The sequence below is a fragment of the Carlito syrichta genome, unplaced genomic scaffold, assembly GCF_000164805.1.
Source record: "Carlito syrichta isolate Samal-C Ts95f unplaced genomic scaffold, Tarsius_syrichta-2.0.1 Scaffold143240, whole genome shotgun sequence".
Lineage (NCBI taxonomy): Eukaryota > Metazoa > Chordata > Mammalia > Primates > Tarsiidae > Carlito > Carlito syrichta.
The window spans coordinates 20,739-38,455 of NW_007087336.1; the positions used below are offsets into that span (position 1 = coordinate 20,739).

The window sequence follows — 17,717 nt, forward strand, 5'->3', positions numbered from 1 at the left end:
GCAAAGGCATCACACGATTAACAGTGGGCTAGGGCTACGGAAAAGATAACCAATCCAGCACGCTCAACTACGACTCTGACCTTTCCAGACGGTTTTATCTAACACTATTCCCTTGCACCTACTCCACCTTCCCGTCACACTGGACACCAACCATTAGCTCTTGTTTATGACCAGTACTCTGCATGGAATGTCGTTCTATGCCCAACTCTGTCTGTCAGAAAACCCTTAAGGTTCATCTCAAAAGACATAATCATTTTGAAACCCATTTGAGTCCCACAATTTAATAAGTTCTCTTCTCCACGTAAATCCTACGGCATTTGATAAAAGACATTTTGCTTCCATTTCCACTATAGTAAGATGTGTATTTATACAGTCTGGATTTCATTAAGGAATAAATAATTATAAGTAGTAAGAACAACTTTCTAACCAAGAACCCCAGGAGATATTTCATTCAACCTAGAGTTCTCCATCACCCCAAAATAATCTTGAACCATTACAATAGAATATTTGCCAAATATTTTAATAAAAGTTTTACCCCTTATAAAATGAATGCTTTTAAGATTTTGGATGTAAGTTTCAGGACCTGTGGACCACATCAACTCTGGATTCTCAAGGTCACTTAAGAACTAGCAAAGTAAAAACTAAAGAAACTAATGTACACAATTAAATCTCTTAAAAACCAGTTCTGAATCAACATAATTATTTAGGCAAACACATTTCTTGGCAAAAACTGTTAAAAGTTCACAGATAAACACGCTCATTTATAGCTGAGTGAAGGAAATGCCAAGGGGACAGGTGAGATCCATCCAAGCCTGAAGACCCTCTCATGGCGTCTGTCGCCATTTGCGCCATTAGCTCCAAACTGAGGTGATTCAAACTGGTTTTCCACATGCACTTAATGTGCAAAGGCATTCTACAGAGCGAAGAAAGCTCTTGAGCCCTAGATGTTTCCTAGAACTCCTAAAAGAGTCACTGATTTGCGGAGCTAAAAGTGTCAACGGTTGTATTAGTTATAGTCTAAGATATGGTGAGAACTTTAGTTCAACAGCCTTTTGTTGTCATCACATCATTTCTCATGACAATCATAATCGACCTTCGTTCTCTACACTGGGCATGATGTCAGTGCTTCAATGTTAGCAAGACTTTCTGTTCCAGCAAATGAAGACACTGTTGGCAGAACACTCCATGAGAGCACGGACGCTTCACGAGAAGGAAAAACAGTGACGACGACAACGACGACCGTGAGGCGAGACAGAACACGCAAACCTTCACCAAAAAGGGAAGGAACTAAGTTCTCCAAGTTGCCGGATCTTTGAGCAGATTCACTATTATTTACACGAAAAATTACCACAGATCAGTATTAAAATTTTCACCCAATATTCCTGAGGATTAAAGTTAAAAAGACACACATTAGCCACTAGTAATTTTAGCGATATTCTACATTATTAATAATAGAAGTCTATGTTCTATTACATAAGCCAGAAGTCAGCAGACCACAGCCTGCAGGTCCAATCTTGCCCACTGCCTGCTTTTGTAAAGTCTTCCTGGAACACAGTCACACCTATTCGTGATGCACTGTTCATGGCTGTTTCGCTACAGACAATTCACGGCGCAATCTCCCTGTTTTTAACTTCCTTAAAAATTACCGTGAAAATTTTTTGTCTGTGTCTCAGGAGGTTTTCAGTCGATGGCAAAACCTATCCTATCGCTGTGTCCGCCTATTCTTTTAAAGGTGTTAGACTGGATCTTGAGGCAGCGAAGACAAAACAGCATAGTCAAATATTTTCTCAATTGCTAGGGAAAAGTTTAATTTCTTAGGAATCTGCTACAAATATACATTTAGGAAAGATACTGCATCTAGAATTAAAGAAATAGGTCGTTTAAAGAAAATCATATTTCATTAAATTTAGCGATTTTTGGAAGAGTTTAAACTGCTACTTACCAGTCACTGAAAGCACAGATGTCTTTGCTAACCCTGAGACAGGAGGTGTATATCCCGCTGCAGAACTTTTACTAGAAAAGAGCACGATTTGGTTTAAAATACAAGAGCATGCTTCTTACAATCTCAAGCATCTAACACTTGGGCTGTTTGAATCTTATTTTAGGACTTTCTTCTATAAATGAAACATGCTTGTTGCTTTCAGTTCATTTGTGTTTTACATTCCATATCTCACAACACTTAACTTTGTCAGCAACTTAAAAGCATTTCCTTAAACGTTTGCTTCATCAGAATTCAGTTTTTCTTTTGATGCTAAGACGAGACAGGTAAGATGGGGAACATTTTCTTGAAAATATCTTTTTTTTTTGTTTTTGAGTTGGAGTCTCACTCTGTCGCCCAGACTGGAGTGCAGTGGCTGCTCCCGGCCACTGCAGCCTCGACCCGCTGGGCTCTGGCGATCCTTCCACCTCAGCCTTCCAAGCAGCCGGAATTACAGGCATGTACTATCATGCCCGGCTGATTTTTTTTATTTATTGTAGAGATAAAGTCTTGCTGCCCAGGCGGGTCTCGAACCCGCAGGCTCAGGCAACCTACTCACCTCAGCCTCCCAAAGGCGCGGGATTACAGGCTGAGCCACCCAGCCCGGTGAAAATATCTTTAATGGCATCTTGAGGTCACCCTCTTGGCTAGGAAACCCAGATGAATCTACTAATGCCCAAAAATACAGCTGAAATTCTGGAAATCTATGTTTAATAAAAGGAAAATATTTGTTCTGTAACGTTATTTATCTTGATAGACAAATGAATGCTTTTAAAGACACCTGTTTTCTTTTTATTCTTTCTTTCTTTTTTTTTTTGAGTTGGAGTCTCACTCTGTCACCCAGGCTGGAGTGCAGTGGCACACATGCTCATGGCCACCCCAGTGTCAACCTGGCTTGTACTCCAGCGATTCTTCTGCCTCAGCCTTCCAAGTAGTCGCAACTACAGGCGCGCACTACCATGCCCGGCTAATTTTTTATTATTATTATAGAGATGAAGTCTCGCCAAGTTGACCAGGCTGGTCTCAAACCCGCAGACTCAGGTGATCCACTCGTCTCATCCTGCCAAAGTGCTGGGATGACTGGCTGAGTCACCGAGCCTGGCCGACACTTGTTTCCTTAAATTACCTTGCTTGTCAATTAACATGTTGCTGTTTGTACAGCATACATAAATAATCACAGTACCTCAGTGTATGCTGATTCTCTCCTAATTTTAACCACTTTTAATTTGTCTTCTGGGCTAAAGGGGAAACCAGACAGACATTCACCCATTGTCAGGAGAACTCTGCAGCAGTCACTTTAACATATACACGTGCCAGTGGCTTCTCTACAGACAGAAACAATATTAACAGCAGATGGACAGTCACGTCATTTGGCAAACGCGACATATCCATACCTATTTAAAAGTTAAGAGGCATATGTAATACAGCACCACCTTCCTCATAAAATGACATATGGATTTCATGATGCTATTTTAAACAGTGTCGTGGCAGTATTCTTTCTGGAATGTCAGGACACTTGTTTTTGTGCAAATTGGTAAGACTTCTCCGGTTTTTAAATATAATAATCTCTACAGAATAAAACTAACAAATTATCTCTCAAAATTAATGTAAAGTTTTAAATTTAAAATAAAAAACTCATAAAAAAGTTAACAGCAGACATCATACCTAGCACACTTCTCCAAACTGCCGTATTTTGCATGAAAAGCTTGATTATTAAAGGACTGGCTTCGAACCAGTTTGGATTTCTTGATTTCTTTGCCTAGAGTAACACGCAGGAAAAAAATGCATTCAGTTTATCCTTACCCACTCCAACCCCCATTTCCTCCCCAAATTGCCATCATTATGAGTAAAACACGAGTGAATAGGAGTGGCATTCTTCCCTTAGCTTGAACTGACGGTAGTATCTCTTGCCCAGGGTTGCCCATGAATAACTACCGAGGGCAAGCCTCTCCGGTCCCCTCCCGCTGTGGGAGCTCTTCTATCCTCTCAATAAATCCTACTTTCTCACTTAAAAAAAAAAAACTGCCAAAAACAACTACTAGAAGAAGGCAAAAAGTGCTTTAGATAATATGTTTTAACTGATAGAGTGACTTTGCTTGCAACTGACTTTTATAAAAGAAGGAATTATAAAAGAAACACAAAAAGAAGCTATTTCTTACTTGTCGATGGGGTGACAGAAGAGGGTCCAGGCACAGAAACGGGGATGCCCTTGGGCAGGCTTTGCGTCGGTGTCTTAGAGTCTCTACCTAAAATAAACTCTTACGTTCTAGAATTTCCTCCAAGTTCTTACTAATCTCCAGAAATACACAAGACAACGCAGGCAATGTGAATCACTGTCCCTCGCTAAGCAGCTCTCTTTTCCAAATACTCTCACTTTGCATACTTACATATTTCCATCTCGGTTATTCGGTGATCAATTTCACATTCTTACAACTGCTATCAAATATTAAGTTTTTTTTCTGAATGGCCTGAACCCCCACACTTGTTCTTACCGTTCAGTCATGCATTCTTAGCATCTGTGCCATATTAAACAGACAACTTTCAAAAATAATTTTTGCAAAATGAAAATAAAACAATTCCCCAAATCAAAACTTAGCACAGTCTTTCAGAATACGGGGATGCAACCTTAACTATGTAACTGAGTGGTGAAGACACAGAAAAACTACTCACGTTTCTTTTCAAAAATTTTGTCACTCATGGGCCTCCCGTCGTTCTGCTGCTTCTCCCTCTCCAGTTGCTCCTGTTATTAAGACAGTATCTTAACATTAAAAGCACAGAAGTACAAATTGAACACATTTTAATGTAAGCAAAATTGCTCTAAGCTTTAGAGATTCAAATATAATTTATAAAAAAGTCTAAAAGAAGTTTTGTTTCTCCATATTAGTGTCTAAAGAATTAAGAGTTCTTTCAGATTTGCTGTGTCCTTGTAAAATCTACAGAATTGTTCCCTTGGGGTTTGTTAGGCGAAAACACTGGGTTTTGGGTATCTATTTTCTAGAAGGTATTTACTGATTCTCGTTAGCAAAAACATTCATTAATATTGGTCATTTCAATTTTGTTGTAAATGGCCAAATAATATTTTTCTTTAAAAATATTAAGAGAAAAGAAAATGATTTCTTGGATGTTTTTAAAGCACCTTATTTAAGAATAATAAATGTAGAGAAAATATACAAATTGTAAGTATACAGCTCAATGAATTTTCCCAAAATAAACATATCTGTATAACCAGCTTCAATATAAAGAAATAAAACATTACCAGAACTCAGGTGCCCCTTGTCCCAACAGAACAAACAGGCAATAAAAATCAATGAACACAGCAGTTCTGAACAAACTTGGTATAACTGACAGGCATAGAATACTATACTCAACCAGCAGGAAAAAAAACATTCTTTTCAAGTAAAGTAACGTTCTTTACATGTAAAATAAAGAAAAAGATGGAAAAAAATCAACAATAAGTAAGGAATTTCCATACAGAATTGGACTATACAAAAAAGAATCAAACGTAAATTCTACAACATAAAACGGAATAATGTCACTAGGAGGGCTTAACACAGAGTTATCTGTTTTCTCCATCCTTCTATTATTTTGACCAGATTAACCACAGTTAGCTTGAAGTCCTTATCTGCTAACTCCAGTATTAGGATCTATGGGTCTTTTTCTATTGTCTGTTTTTGTCTGGGGTTTAAGTCACTTGGTCCTAAAATGTTTTTGAAAGCCCTCTTATTCTCTGTATCTTCTACAACAGGCAGTCCTGAACTCTGATCTTTGTCTTGGAAGATTGCTGAAATAATGCACTTTGTTTTTCAGATTTCCACTTAAGTTTGTACTCTCACAACACACAAATTCCCACCAGAGGATAGAGGGGGAGGGGAAGGGGGAGGGGGAGGGGGAGAGATATCGCCAAATGGAAATTTTAGAACTGAAAAATACAATATTGGAAATTTAAAAATTTACTGGATAGGTTCAACAGCTGAATGGAGATGACAGGGGAAAAGCTGGTGACACTGAAAATAGATAAACAGAAATGATTCATACTTAGCAGCAAAGAGTTTTTAAAAAAATTTAAAACTAACAAAGCCTCATGGACTGGTGGGGCAATAATAAAAGATCTAACATGTGCATAATTGGAGACCCAGAAATAAGAGAGAGAAAAACTGTAACTGAACATATTACTTAAACAATGACCTAAATATTCACAAATTTGGGGGATGATATATATTTACAGATTCAGTAAGATGAGCAAATCCAAACAGGATAAATTCTAAGTAAGTCATGCCTAGACACATAAAAGCAAATTGCTAAATACAAACTATAAAAGAAAAAAAATCTTAAAAGCAGCAAGAGGAAAACATTAAGACAGAAGAAGGAAAATCCAAATAAGAGCAGATATTTTATCAGACCACAGAAACATATCTTTAAAATGCTGTAAGGAAATCCTGCCAACCCAGACTCTAAACCCAATGAAAAAATCCTTCAGGAATAAAGGTAAACATAAGGCATTTAATATTAAAAAAACAAACAAACAAAAAACTAAGAGAATTTGTTACCAGAAGACCTGCACTACAAGGTCTGCTCTGGCTGAAGGGAATAAACACTAGAGGGAAATTTAGATCCTAAACAATAAACTAAGAGCACTGAAATAGTAATTATCTGAGCAAACACAAAAGTTTACTCTCTCAAATTCATTAAGAAATAAACGATAAAGTAAAATTAAAGCACTGGCTGGTGGAATCCCTAATGCAGAGGCAATTTATATGAAAACTAACATAAAGAATGATGTGAAGTGGGTAAAGAGACCTGTATCATTGTTAAGTGAAGTGGTGCAATAATAACAAGTAGACTGTGAAAGGGTAGGTATGTATATTAAAACCTCTAAAGAAATCACCAAAATTTTTTTTTTTAAAAGGGAGGGGACGCAAATCACTAACACAATAATTAAACAGAGATTATCATCATAGATTATCGCATTACATTAAAAGGATATTATGAGACTATAACCATAATATGATAATATAAGAATATTATAAACAAATGTATGCCAATAGATTTGACAGAATAAATGACAGAGGACATTGGGGGCAGAGAGGCAACTTACCAAAACTGACAAAAGAAGAAACAGAAACCCTAAATGGTTTTATATCTATGAAAGAAATTGAATTCAATGATCAAAATCCTTTCTAAAATGAAAGTGCCAGGCCTAGATAGTTTTGCTAGTGAATTCTATTAAGCATTCAAGGAAAAAAATAAAACCAATTTTCTACAAACTGTGTCAGAAAACAGAGGAAGAAAAAAAAACTACCCATCTTGTTTTATAAGGTCAAAACAACTCTAACACCATGTCTGACCTCAAAAAAATTTTTTGTTGTTGTGTTTTGAGTTGGAGTCTCACTCTGTCACCCAGACTGGGGTGCAGTGGCCGCTGCCGGCCACCGCAGCCTCGACCCGCTGGGCTTCGGCAATCCTTCCGCCTCAGCCTTCCAAGTAGCTGGAACTACAGGCATGTGCTACCACGCCCAGCTAACTTTTTAATTTATTGTGGAGATGAGGTCTTGCCAAGTTGCCCAGGTGGGTCTCGAACCCGCGAGTTTAGGCAATTCACTCACCTCAGCCTCCCAAAGCACCGGATTACAGGCTGAGCCACCAAGCCTGGCTCAAGAATATTTTTAAAAAGAAAATTATAGGCCAATTTCACTATGAATCCATAAATACAGATGAGCAATTCCTCAACAAAAACCTCGGCCAGGAATACAACAGCAGAGAAAAATGATAACATATCATCACCAAGCAGAGCTTATCTCCAAAACACAAGATTGGTTTACCATTTGAAAAATCAACATAATTCATGTATCAACAGAATGAAAAAGAAAAGCCAAATGTCATTTCTAGACATTACAAAATGCAACAATCAGTCATAAAGACTCTCAGCAAACCGGGAGTAAGAACCAACTTCCTCAATCTGATAAAGAACATCTACGTAAAACCTACTGCTACTTTCAACCCTAGTAATAAAAGAATGAACTATTTCCCTCTAAGATCAGTAAAATGTCAAGGATGCCCACTGGTACCACTTTTATTCAACTGGAGATCTTTAATTGTACTGGTCTTTGCAATAAAACTAAAGAAAGAAATAGAAGACAAGAATATTGAAAGAAAGAAATAACCATGCTGTATTTAAAGATATGATGGTTTACATAGAAAATCCTAGTTTTAGAAAATCTGAAACAACTTCAAGAACAAATAAGAAAATCTGGCAAGTTTATACAACACACAAATCAACCGCATTCTTCTTACACTCTAGCAACAAAAAAACTGAAAAGTAAAATTTACAAATTATAATTCCATGTATAACAACATCAAAAAAACCCATAAAATCCCTGACAAAAAACGTCCTTGAGCTCTGTACTGAATGCTACCAAAATTACTGAGCAAAAAATAAGGAAGACCAAATGGAATGGAATGGAATGAAATGGTAGGTAATATTCAGAGCAGAAGACTCAGTATTGCTAAGATGGCAATTCAAATTGATCCATAGATCAATTCTAATTAACATAATCCTAACTAAAATCTTAGCAGGCTTTTTATAGAAACTGAGAAACTGATTCCAAACTTCATATCAGAATGCAAAGGCCCTGCGTTGGCCAAAGCAATTTTAAAGGATGGAAAACTTACTCGACCTGATTTCAAAAATACTCCAAAGTTACAGTGACCAAGAAAGTCTGGTATTGCCAAAAAGATAAACATAAAATCAGTGAAACTGAACAGAGATAAAAATGGCTAATTTCACACTTATTACTAACAAAAGCATGCTCAGCATCTTTAGCCATTGGGGATATGTAATTAAAAGAAAAGAGAGATACCATTACATACCCACCAGTACAGCTGCAGTGAAAAAGACCAACCATATCAAGCATCACAGAAGACATGTCATAGTTAAACGCTGTAACTAAAGCTCTTCACCACTGGCCATGCGAATGTAAAATGGTACAGCCACTTTGGAAGACAGTTGTTGTTTGTTTTTAGGCTAAGCATACCATATGATGCAGTCATTCTGTTTTCAGCCATTTAACCACAAGAAACAAAACACACGTCTACCCAAAGACGTCATCCCTGACGTCCATGGCAGCTTTTGCTATAATATTCTGCTAGCCAAATGTCCATTAAGGAGTGAATGGATACACAAGCCGTGGAATGTCCATGGCATGGTCTGAAGCCACATTAGTGGACAGGATCGAACTAACGATAGCACAAGGGCATGGATGGATCTCAAGATAACCATGCGGATGGAAAGAGGCAGGACTAAGAAAAGGACCTAATTCATCATTTAATTTAGATTAATTCAAGAAAATGCAAACTAGCCTACAGTGACAGAAACCAGATCACTGGTTGCTGGGGACCAGATTACAAAGAGGCGTGCAGACACTTTGGGGGAAATAAAAATGTTCTGTATTTTGATTTTGGTGATGGCTTCATAACTATGTCCATATGTCAAAACTCCAAAGTACACACTTTAAATTCACTCCACTGTTGTCAATTATACGCCAACAGAGTGAAAGAAAGGCTCTCAAATGTAGCTTTCCTTCCAGCTCACAAATACGAATTTCAGAAAATCAGCACTCTTCGTTAGTCCTTTAAGAAGAAAAAAATGTGGTATGAATGAAAGAAACTATTTTTTAAGTCAAACAACAAAGAACAGTTAACATATCCATCAGGAAAGAGCGTATCTATGCTTACGCATGTGAGAACAACCTACCATTTCCAAAAGAAGCCGCTCTTCTCTTTCCTTCTCTTGGTCCACCAGATCTTTTTCATAAAACTTTTTCTGAAACTGTTGAGAGTTTAACGTGAAATTGTAAAACATTCGCGATGAGTTTCTGCCCATTTTTAAGCAAATTCTTTCAATATAAGGTAAAGAGAGTGCACTTACGGCGTCCATAGACATTTCCATCCTGTCCAACTCTAACACGGTCTATAAAGAAAGTTTTCAAAATTATTCGACAGAAACTGAAAAAAACAAACCGATCATCTCTCAGTGACTCCTTCTGCAGAGGGAAGTGCAAGGAGCCTTCTGCCCTATGTGGAAGGACAAGTCAGAAGACTCCCAAGTTCTGCTCCGCTTTAAACTGCATCTGTGACCAACCTCTAGACACAAATATCAGGATCCGTTTTAACTTTTAAACGCTGTTAACCTTAAGAAGAGCAAGCCTAAGGCATATTTTAAATACCAGATGCATTCAATTTCACTAACTTCTCATAACTCCCAGTGCTAAGCTTTTCTGAGTTTTCAGGAACGTAAGGTAGCTTTTACACTTTAAAGAAGACTTTTAGCTAAATATGTACGAAACCAGCTATGATTTGGGCGTAGAATCCTTAGTGCCTGTCCACAGAAATTTTAAGTCATTATGATGCTCGGAGCAACAGGAAAGACTTTGCTCTGAAAGTATGCTCTCAACTGACTGCATGTCATTCAGAATACACTAGTTTGAAACCAATTATTTCAATCAAAGTCAAAGGTCAATCTAATCCAGGATTCCGTCTCTGATAGTACAGTACTTCAAAAAACGTATTCTACAAGGGTAAAGCAAAGGGCCCAAATAAGTACACGTACATATCACATGCCCCACACTATCCATTACCAACAAGAAAGGTATCTGAATTTTTATTTTTATGCTGAAACTGTTCAAAATTTACAACTTATGCCATTACATATCCCCTTTTTAAATAAAGTTACTTCTCATATTCAAAAACTTAATCGAGTAATTACTCCATTTTTACCTCAAAGTTTTTGATGGCTTCCTCAGAGGTTCCCATACGAACATCTCACTCTACTACAGAATTTTCATGGAACAGACAGACTTCATTATTTGGTACATATTTAAAGTAAAAGCCGTACTCAAGAAAAATCCATTGCAGATGAATAATCTATTAATTTAATTATATCATTGTTGTACCTATACGAGGTTAGCTAGTATTATTAAATTATTTTGTAAAAGCAACTAACCCTGTCATGTTCGTTCTTTTGACAAATGAACCCCACTGCCTAAACTTCTACATTCAAATATTACATAGTAAGGACATAACTATCTGGTGCAAATAAATGTGTGTGTGTCTGTATCTGTGTTTCAGATTTAGATGCACGGCCAACTCTGGGTATTTTTGGTTATTTCAGTTGGTGAAAGAGGAATTCACGTTTCAGTAAGAATAAAATTATACTAATTAAAACCAAATCACCGAAACACTTTATTAAAAAGTTCCTCGTACACAGCCATAATGAAGGACAAAATTATAGACTTCGCAGCAACTTGGATGGACTTAGAGTCTATAATACTGAGTGACCTATCACAGAAACAAAGAACTGAGTATCACATGCTCTCACACATAAGCAGACCTTGAACAATGATCGTTAAAACCATAAGAAAAGGATGGTAGTAGTGGGAAACTGCCAGAGGAGGGAGGGAAGGGCACACCTCATCAACAAGATTGCCTGATGTCAAACCAGGTGAAGAGGGGACCAAGGTGAGGCCCAAACTTTACCCTGAATTGTACCCCACACCTTTAAAATAAAATAAAGAAAACAAAGTTCCTCACGTGACATCTGGCAATGATTTTGAGACAGCAAATTTAAGACCGGGCCTCCCAAACCGCCAGACTTTGCAACAACATTCCAGCTGGAGCCATCAGACCAGCCTTGAAAAAAGCCTGCTTTGATCAACAACGTTTCACCATAAATCTTGCTTGGGACCACAGCTCTGCTCACCGTTCTCCCTCACACCCCCGGAGCCCAGACAGTGTCCGACTCTATGTAACCCTTGCTTCATGATAACCCTGAAACCCCAGCCCAGGTGGGGCTTAGCCACCGTCTGTTGTGCATGCGACATGGGAAGCAGTGCGCCTCTATCCTATGTGTCGGCAGCTAGAATCCCTCCTAGCCATGCTAGCAAAGGCTGCGGACAGTCCCCTCAGGGAGCCGGGCAACTCCTCCTCCTGCGCCATCACCCTTGCGTAAGCCCCCAGCAAAGCCTTGTCTGAGAACCTGTTTGGCCTCGTGTTAATTTCCATTACACAAAAGCCTAAGAACCTGTGGTCGGTAACCATGTCTAGAAAAAAATAGAAAAATTCTCTTTTCTCATCATCGATGCTGATTTATTTATGACATTAATAAATCAATTTCCATCACTACAAATACATGCTCGAAAACTGTGTTTTAAAGTTCACATTCTGATTCATAAGAGTAGCCACTGTCATCTGGCTTGATCTGATCTCATAAAAATGCTGGCTATGTACTCAGCATAAAGAGTTTCTGGAGATGATAAACCATCTTGAGGCTTGGCTCACTAACCCAAATTTTTAGTTTCAGTTTCCCAACATCTCTAAACAATCCACATAACGAAACATCCTACTAAAACAAAACAGGCAAAAAACCCGTAAGATGCCACACGGCATCATTAAAAAAGAAATGCACTCGGAGGGAGGGAAGAGGTCTCTCTACTCCAGCCCTCCTCCTGGCACTAACTATCACGATCTCAAGCAGACGTTTAATACTTCTAGGTCCAGGGCTTCTGTGCCGTCAACCAGACCACCAAATTAACTGAGGACCCTTCCAGTGCTGGTTTTCTACAAACTGTGACTTAGCAACAAAGAATCACTGGGTTGTAATCACTTATTTTAAAAGTCTGGTAAATGACATATCTGTTACTTGAACAGTGTTTACTGAGCACCTAATATGCCAAACTATTCCTCGTGACGTTTAATATATGTAACCTTCAGAAAGAAATTTCACATCCAGTGTAGCACAATCAACTAATCATGTGCTAATTCTTACGATTCTGGCAAGAATGTAAGTATTTTAACATACTGCTCTCCTGTCAAGCTAAAGTAGTAGAGCATGTAATTAACACTGTCTTAATGCAACAAACATAACATTGTAAAAGAGTGATACTTACTCTTTTTACAATAGCCAGAACGTCTTTATCTTTTTCTTGACATAGGAGTTTTCTCACACACATTTCTAACTGCTGAAGTAGATGCTTATCCGCAGGAATCTTCAGAGTGGATTTCACTTTGGGCAACAGGTAGCAAAGTTTCATTCTATGACAAATTAAACAGTATCTGCTTTTAAGTGAATTTAACAACTAAAAATAATAGTAATATGAAACCAAAAGAAAAGTCAAATTTCAGATAGCCCAGGAGTTTATTTATGCATGCAACAAATATTTAAGAAGCATCTACTATATGTCAAGCATTCATTATGTTGGAGGCTGAGACACAACAGCGAACAAAACCAACAAAATTCTCTGCTCTCACGGAGCTTACATTCCAGTACAGGGTCAGGGAAAAGAGAAGAAACAAATAAGTAAAATGTCTGCCAGGCAGGAGTGAGTGCCATGGAGAAAAATAAAGCAGAGAAAGCAGATGAGAGAATACCTGGAGATGAACAACTAATCAATTTTCACTTTTATCTTCATGCTAGACTTTTACAGATTTTATTAGAATACAAGCTCAATGAGGAAAGGAATTCTATCTGTTTTCTTCACTGACAGATCTAAACGGGCAGGACCAAAGATTGTCAGACTAATGCCCACAGGTGAAATCTGGTTTGCCTCTTGTTTTCTTTCTCTTTTCTGCCTTAATTCACATATTTCTTTTAGCTTTAAACACTATAGGTTTGCCTATAGTGGGACACAATTCAGGGTCAGGTACATAAGTGGTCATAGTACAGGTGCAGTTTGGGCCTCCCATTGGTCCTTATTTCACCTGGTTTGGAATCCAATTCCCTTATGAGTGTTATGTGACTCCCCCCTTCCCTGAGCAATGACCCTCTAAAGCCAATCTCTTTCATGTAATGTTATGATAAATATCCAGGGTCCCCTTATGAGTGAGAACATGGGGTACTCAGTTCTTTGTTTCTGTGATAGATCACTGAGGAAGATGAACTGAAAATCCATCCAAGTTGCTGCAGAGTCCATAATTTTGCCCTTCTTTATAACTGCATAACATTCCATCACGTATAAGGACCACATTTTTTTAATCCAAGGAGTGATTAATTTTAAAGCAGGTGGTTAGAGAAGGTGTCAGTAGAGATCTCACTGAAAAAGGTAAAGACCTTAAAAAATAAGACAATGAGCCATGGGAATATCTAGAAAAGAACATCCTGGCAGAGAGGCAGAGCTCGGCTCCGATGTCCTAAATCGGCAGACTGGCCAAGTGGTTCTACATAGTGAGGGTGAGATGAACAGGAGCGTTCACAGTGGTAACAAGAAGCCTTGCAGGCCACTGGAAAGAGCCTGGCTCTGAGTGCAAGGAGAAGCCGTGGGAGGGCTCTGAGCAGAAGCGCGAAAGAGCCTGACTGCTGAGACTAGACTGCGGGTGGTCAAGGGCAGAAGACACACCCCGCGGGAAGTCCTTTGCAACAATTCAGGCAAGAGATTACGGTGGATTGAACCAGAGTGCCAGCAGTCTGCATGCTGAGAAGTGGCTGCATTCTGAATACATTTGCAAGGTGCAGGATAAGTGGCAGGGGTCCCCAGCCGGGGCTTGGACCAGCACCGGCAGGCACGGCCACGCAGCAGGAGGGCAGCAGCAGGACAGCGGGGCCCCACGTTCAGCCCATCGCATCCGCGGCAGCATCTGAGTCTCCTGGGGGCACGAACCCTACTGTGAACTGCGCCTGTGAGGGATCCCGGCTGCGGCTCCTCGAGAGAATCGAACACCTGGCGATCCCCTGCCCTGTCCCTGCAAAGTGTCTTCCATGAAACCGGTCCCCGATGCCAGGTTTGGGGACTGCTGTGCTAAGGGGGCAGTGGCAGCATGGCAGAAAGCATCGGTTTGGGGGTTGACTTAAGCAAGCTGCACGACGGAATGGCTACTTCCCGAGACAGAGCAGACTACGGAGGGAGAAAAAGCAGGTGAGCAAGACCAGGGCTCGACGGAGGTGCCTGTGAGACAGCCGGCGCCAGGGGCCTGCGCTCTAGGCAGACGGCCACGCTGGAGACACGGGGAGGAATCTTCAGCGGCGGGTGACACGCAAGCCCTGGGACCGGGCGGCTGCCCACGGTCATCAGTGCAGTCAGAGAAGAGACACAAGGCTTCGTCACGGCACCACCCCAGTCTAGGTCGGGTGGAAGAGGAAGAGGAAGAATCAATCCAGGAGCGTGCAAGATGAAACGTAAGTGAAGCAAATACACTCCCGAGGAGGAGGCCGTCGGAGGAGGCGTTCCGCTTTGCTCGACTAAAACTCTGCGTCTCGGCTTCAGGAAGGGACGCCACGCAGTGACCTGTTGCACGACTGCTGTCCTCGTTCACTCGGCCGTTTCACTTTCATTGCAGACCTCGAGACAACTAAGTCACGGTGCTCGAGTCTCCACGACACGTTCCCAGCTGCACCTTCTGTCAAGGAGGCTTCACAGATGACAAATCTGCTTTTTCTCCCACCAGAAAGGGCAAAGGAGTGCCCCCTCCGGGGTTTTCCACACCGCCAATGTCGCCACGGCCTCAATCTCCCTCAGCGCCCCGCAGACTCGGCTTGGCCTCATCGGGCTTTCTCTAGCCACGGAGTCCCAGGTTCCCCCCCGCCCGCCGCGAGAGGGCGCCTCTGGACACCAGGGTCCCTTTCCAGCCTCCATACTGTCTCAGCACAGCAGACTTAGGCTTCAAACACTCACCTGAGCCAAAGCAAAGGCACGAGCGGCCCACGCGCCACTCTTCACAGCCCACGGCACGTCTGCAAAGCGCACGGCCCGCAGAAGACGCACAAGTCATGGCCCGGGCCCACGAGGTGGTGAAGTCACCGCGATGGGGGCGCCTCCTATTCTGGCAAGCCCAAGTTTCTACTTCTGAGTCAAGGTCTCACCCTGTGGCCCAGACTGGAGTGCAGGCGCTTGCTCGTGGCTCACCACAGCTTCCAACTCCTGGGCTCAAGTGATCCTCCTGCCTCAGACTCCCGAGTAGCTGGGCCTACAGGTACGCACCACCATGCCCAGCTCTTTTTTTTTCTTTTTGGTAGAGATGAGGTCTTGCTCTGCTGCCCAGGCTGGTCTTGAATTCCAGGGCTCAAGTGATCCTCCCACCTCTGCCTCCCAAAGTGCTGGGATTTCAGGTGGGAGCCACCAAATCCAGCCTCAACTACTTATGTACTTTATCTCAGGTATTCATACCTCTGAACGCTCTATTAATTAGGTATTAAGGAAACCAATGCATAGGGAGGTTTTGCAACTTGCCCAAAGATACGTATGTAGTACAGAGCTGGACTTTCAGCCTGGGCAGTGTGGCTCCAGAAACCACACTCCTAACCTGTATGATCTGGCCACCCTTGCCAGTGATGGCTTCCAATCTAGCTGCACATCTGTGCTGAATTGGGTAAAAACTTTTACACCCAAAAGCCCGTTAGTGTACGGTGTTGCTGGACCCATTCCTTTGTCCAGGCAGGAGAGTGAGAACCAAGACACATTGCTATACAACAATATATTACCCCCCAAAATCTCCAAATGTTATGAAGTGACACTTAATTAATCTTCATTTGGGTTTTGAATTGGCAGAGCGCTTTCTCTTAGAGTCAGTGTTAGGCTATTACTCATGCTGACTGGAACAGAGACTCCTTCCTTTCAAATTATCTTTGTCAACTGCTTGAATAAGTGACAACTCATCACACTGGAAGCTGCTTTCCCAGAATCACAAGCACCAATTTACAAAATGTTAACAATACAGCTGGACCCACTGGTTGTTTAGGAAGAGCTAAAATCTAAGAATTACCAGCACCAAATGGTTCACTTCACTCTAAGTGTCAGGGATACCCCACCTCTCATCTGCAAAGCGCAAGTGAGACACACCAAAAACCAGTCTCCAGATTTGCTTCCAGGAAACGATGCTCATAGAATCCTCAGGCTGAATCGTCACTAGCTTTTTACAAGTCTTCTTGGTCTCCATCTCCACGGCAAGACTGCTCATCCAGGCTAGCTGACTGCCCTGCCAGCTCCTCCTCATAAGAAGTTCCAGGGTTTTGCATGCTGCCCACAAGTCCTGTCAGTTGTTCACACATGCTCACATGCATCTTTCAGGTGCATAAAATGAAGCATGGCTAGCAGGTGAAAATGCCACAGGGAGTGCTAGAGTTTTGCTCGGTCTTTAGCCAATTGACTCTGACACGTTTCTCTTTCTGACATATCTGAGTTCAAGTTTATAATGGACACAGGGCTTAGAATACAGAAATCTACTATCTGAGGGTTTAAAATTATTTTCATCCCATTACCAAATGTACACAAATACCTCTTAAGTAACCATGTGCATTACTTAATGCCACTGAACTACACACTTGAAAATGGATACAGTGGTAAATTTTGCTCTGTACAAAATTTTCCAATTTTAAAAAAGAAAATGATATGCCTATTTGCAGAGAAAAAAGGACAATTTCCAAGTAAGTCATTTCCAGGCCTGTTCCAGCCAACTTAACAGTTAAGCAAATCCAATTAAATTTATTGGATTTCAGAAATGTAAGGCAGCTGAACACAGAAGGAAGGACAGAGACTTCAAAGAAGTCCTAATTATCTGAATAGACCTCTAAAAACCGAGATGCTCACCAACCTAACTTTGAAGTGACAAGGCTGCTGACTATTTTTTCTTTAGTTTTAATGATAGATAAATTAATATCTACTGAACCTTCTCCTGACGTCAACGTGTGTATCCAAAGGACTGAAGACGCTCGTTGACCTAGCTTTGCTTCCTGTTCTCAATCCAATAAAGAGATTCG

At 40.7% G+C, this 17,717-nt stretch overlaps 1 protein-coding gene across 9 annotated transcripts in view; it reads right to left on the reverse strand.

Annotated features, from left to right (window-relative positions):
• The window catches only part of PPP4R4 (protein phosphatase 4 regulatory subunit 4), a 72,548-nt gene that overhangs the window by 10,110 nt on the left and 44,721 nt on the right, over positions 1-17,717 (reverse strand). For all 9 annotated transcript variants that reach the window (XM_021708644.1, XM_021708638.1, XM_021708642.1 and 6 more), the window contains 7 exons: positions 12,919-13,063; positions 9,903-9,944; positions 9,729-9,803; positions 4,649-4,718; positions 4,138-4,224; positions 3,644-3,737; positions 1,943-2,013 (listed from right to left, as the gene is read on the reverse strand). In XM_021708644.1, coding sequence (XP_021564319.1) covers positions 1,943-2,013; positions 3,644-3,737; positions 4,138-4,224; positions 4,649-4,718; positions 9,729-9,803; positions 9,903-9,944; positions 12,919-13,063 — 584 coding nt within the window. The remainder of the gene's footprint in view (positions 1-1,942; positions 2,014-3,643; positions 3,738-4,137; positions 4,225-4,648; positions 4,719-9,728; positions 9,804-9,902; positions 9,945-12,918; positions 13,064-17,717) is intronic.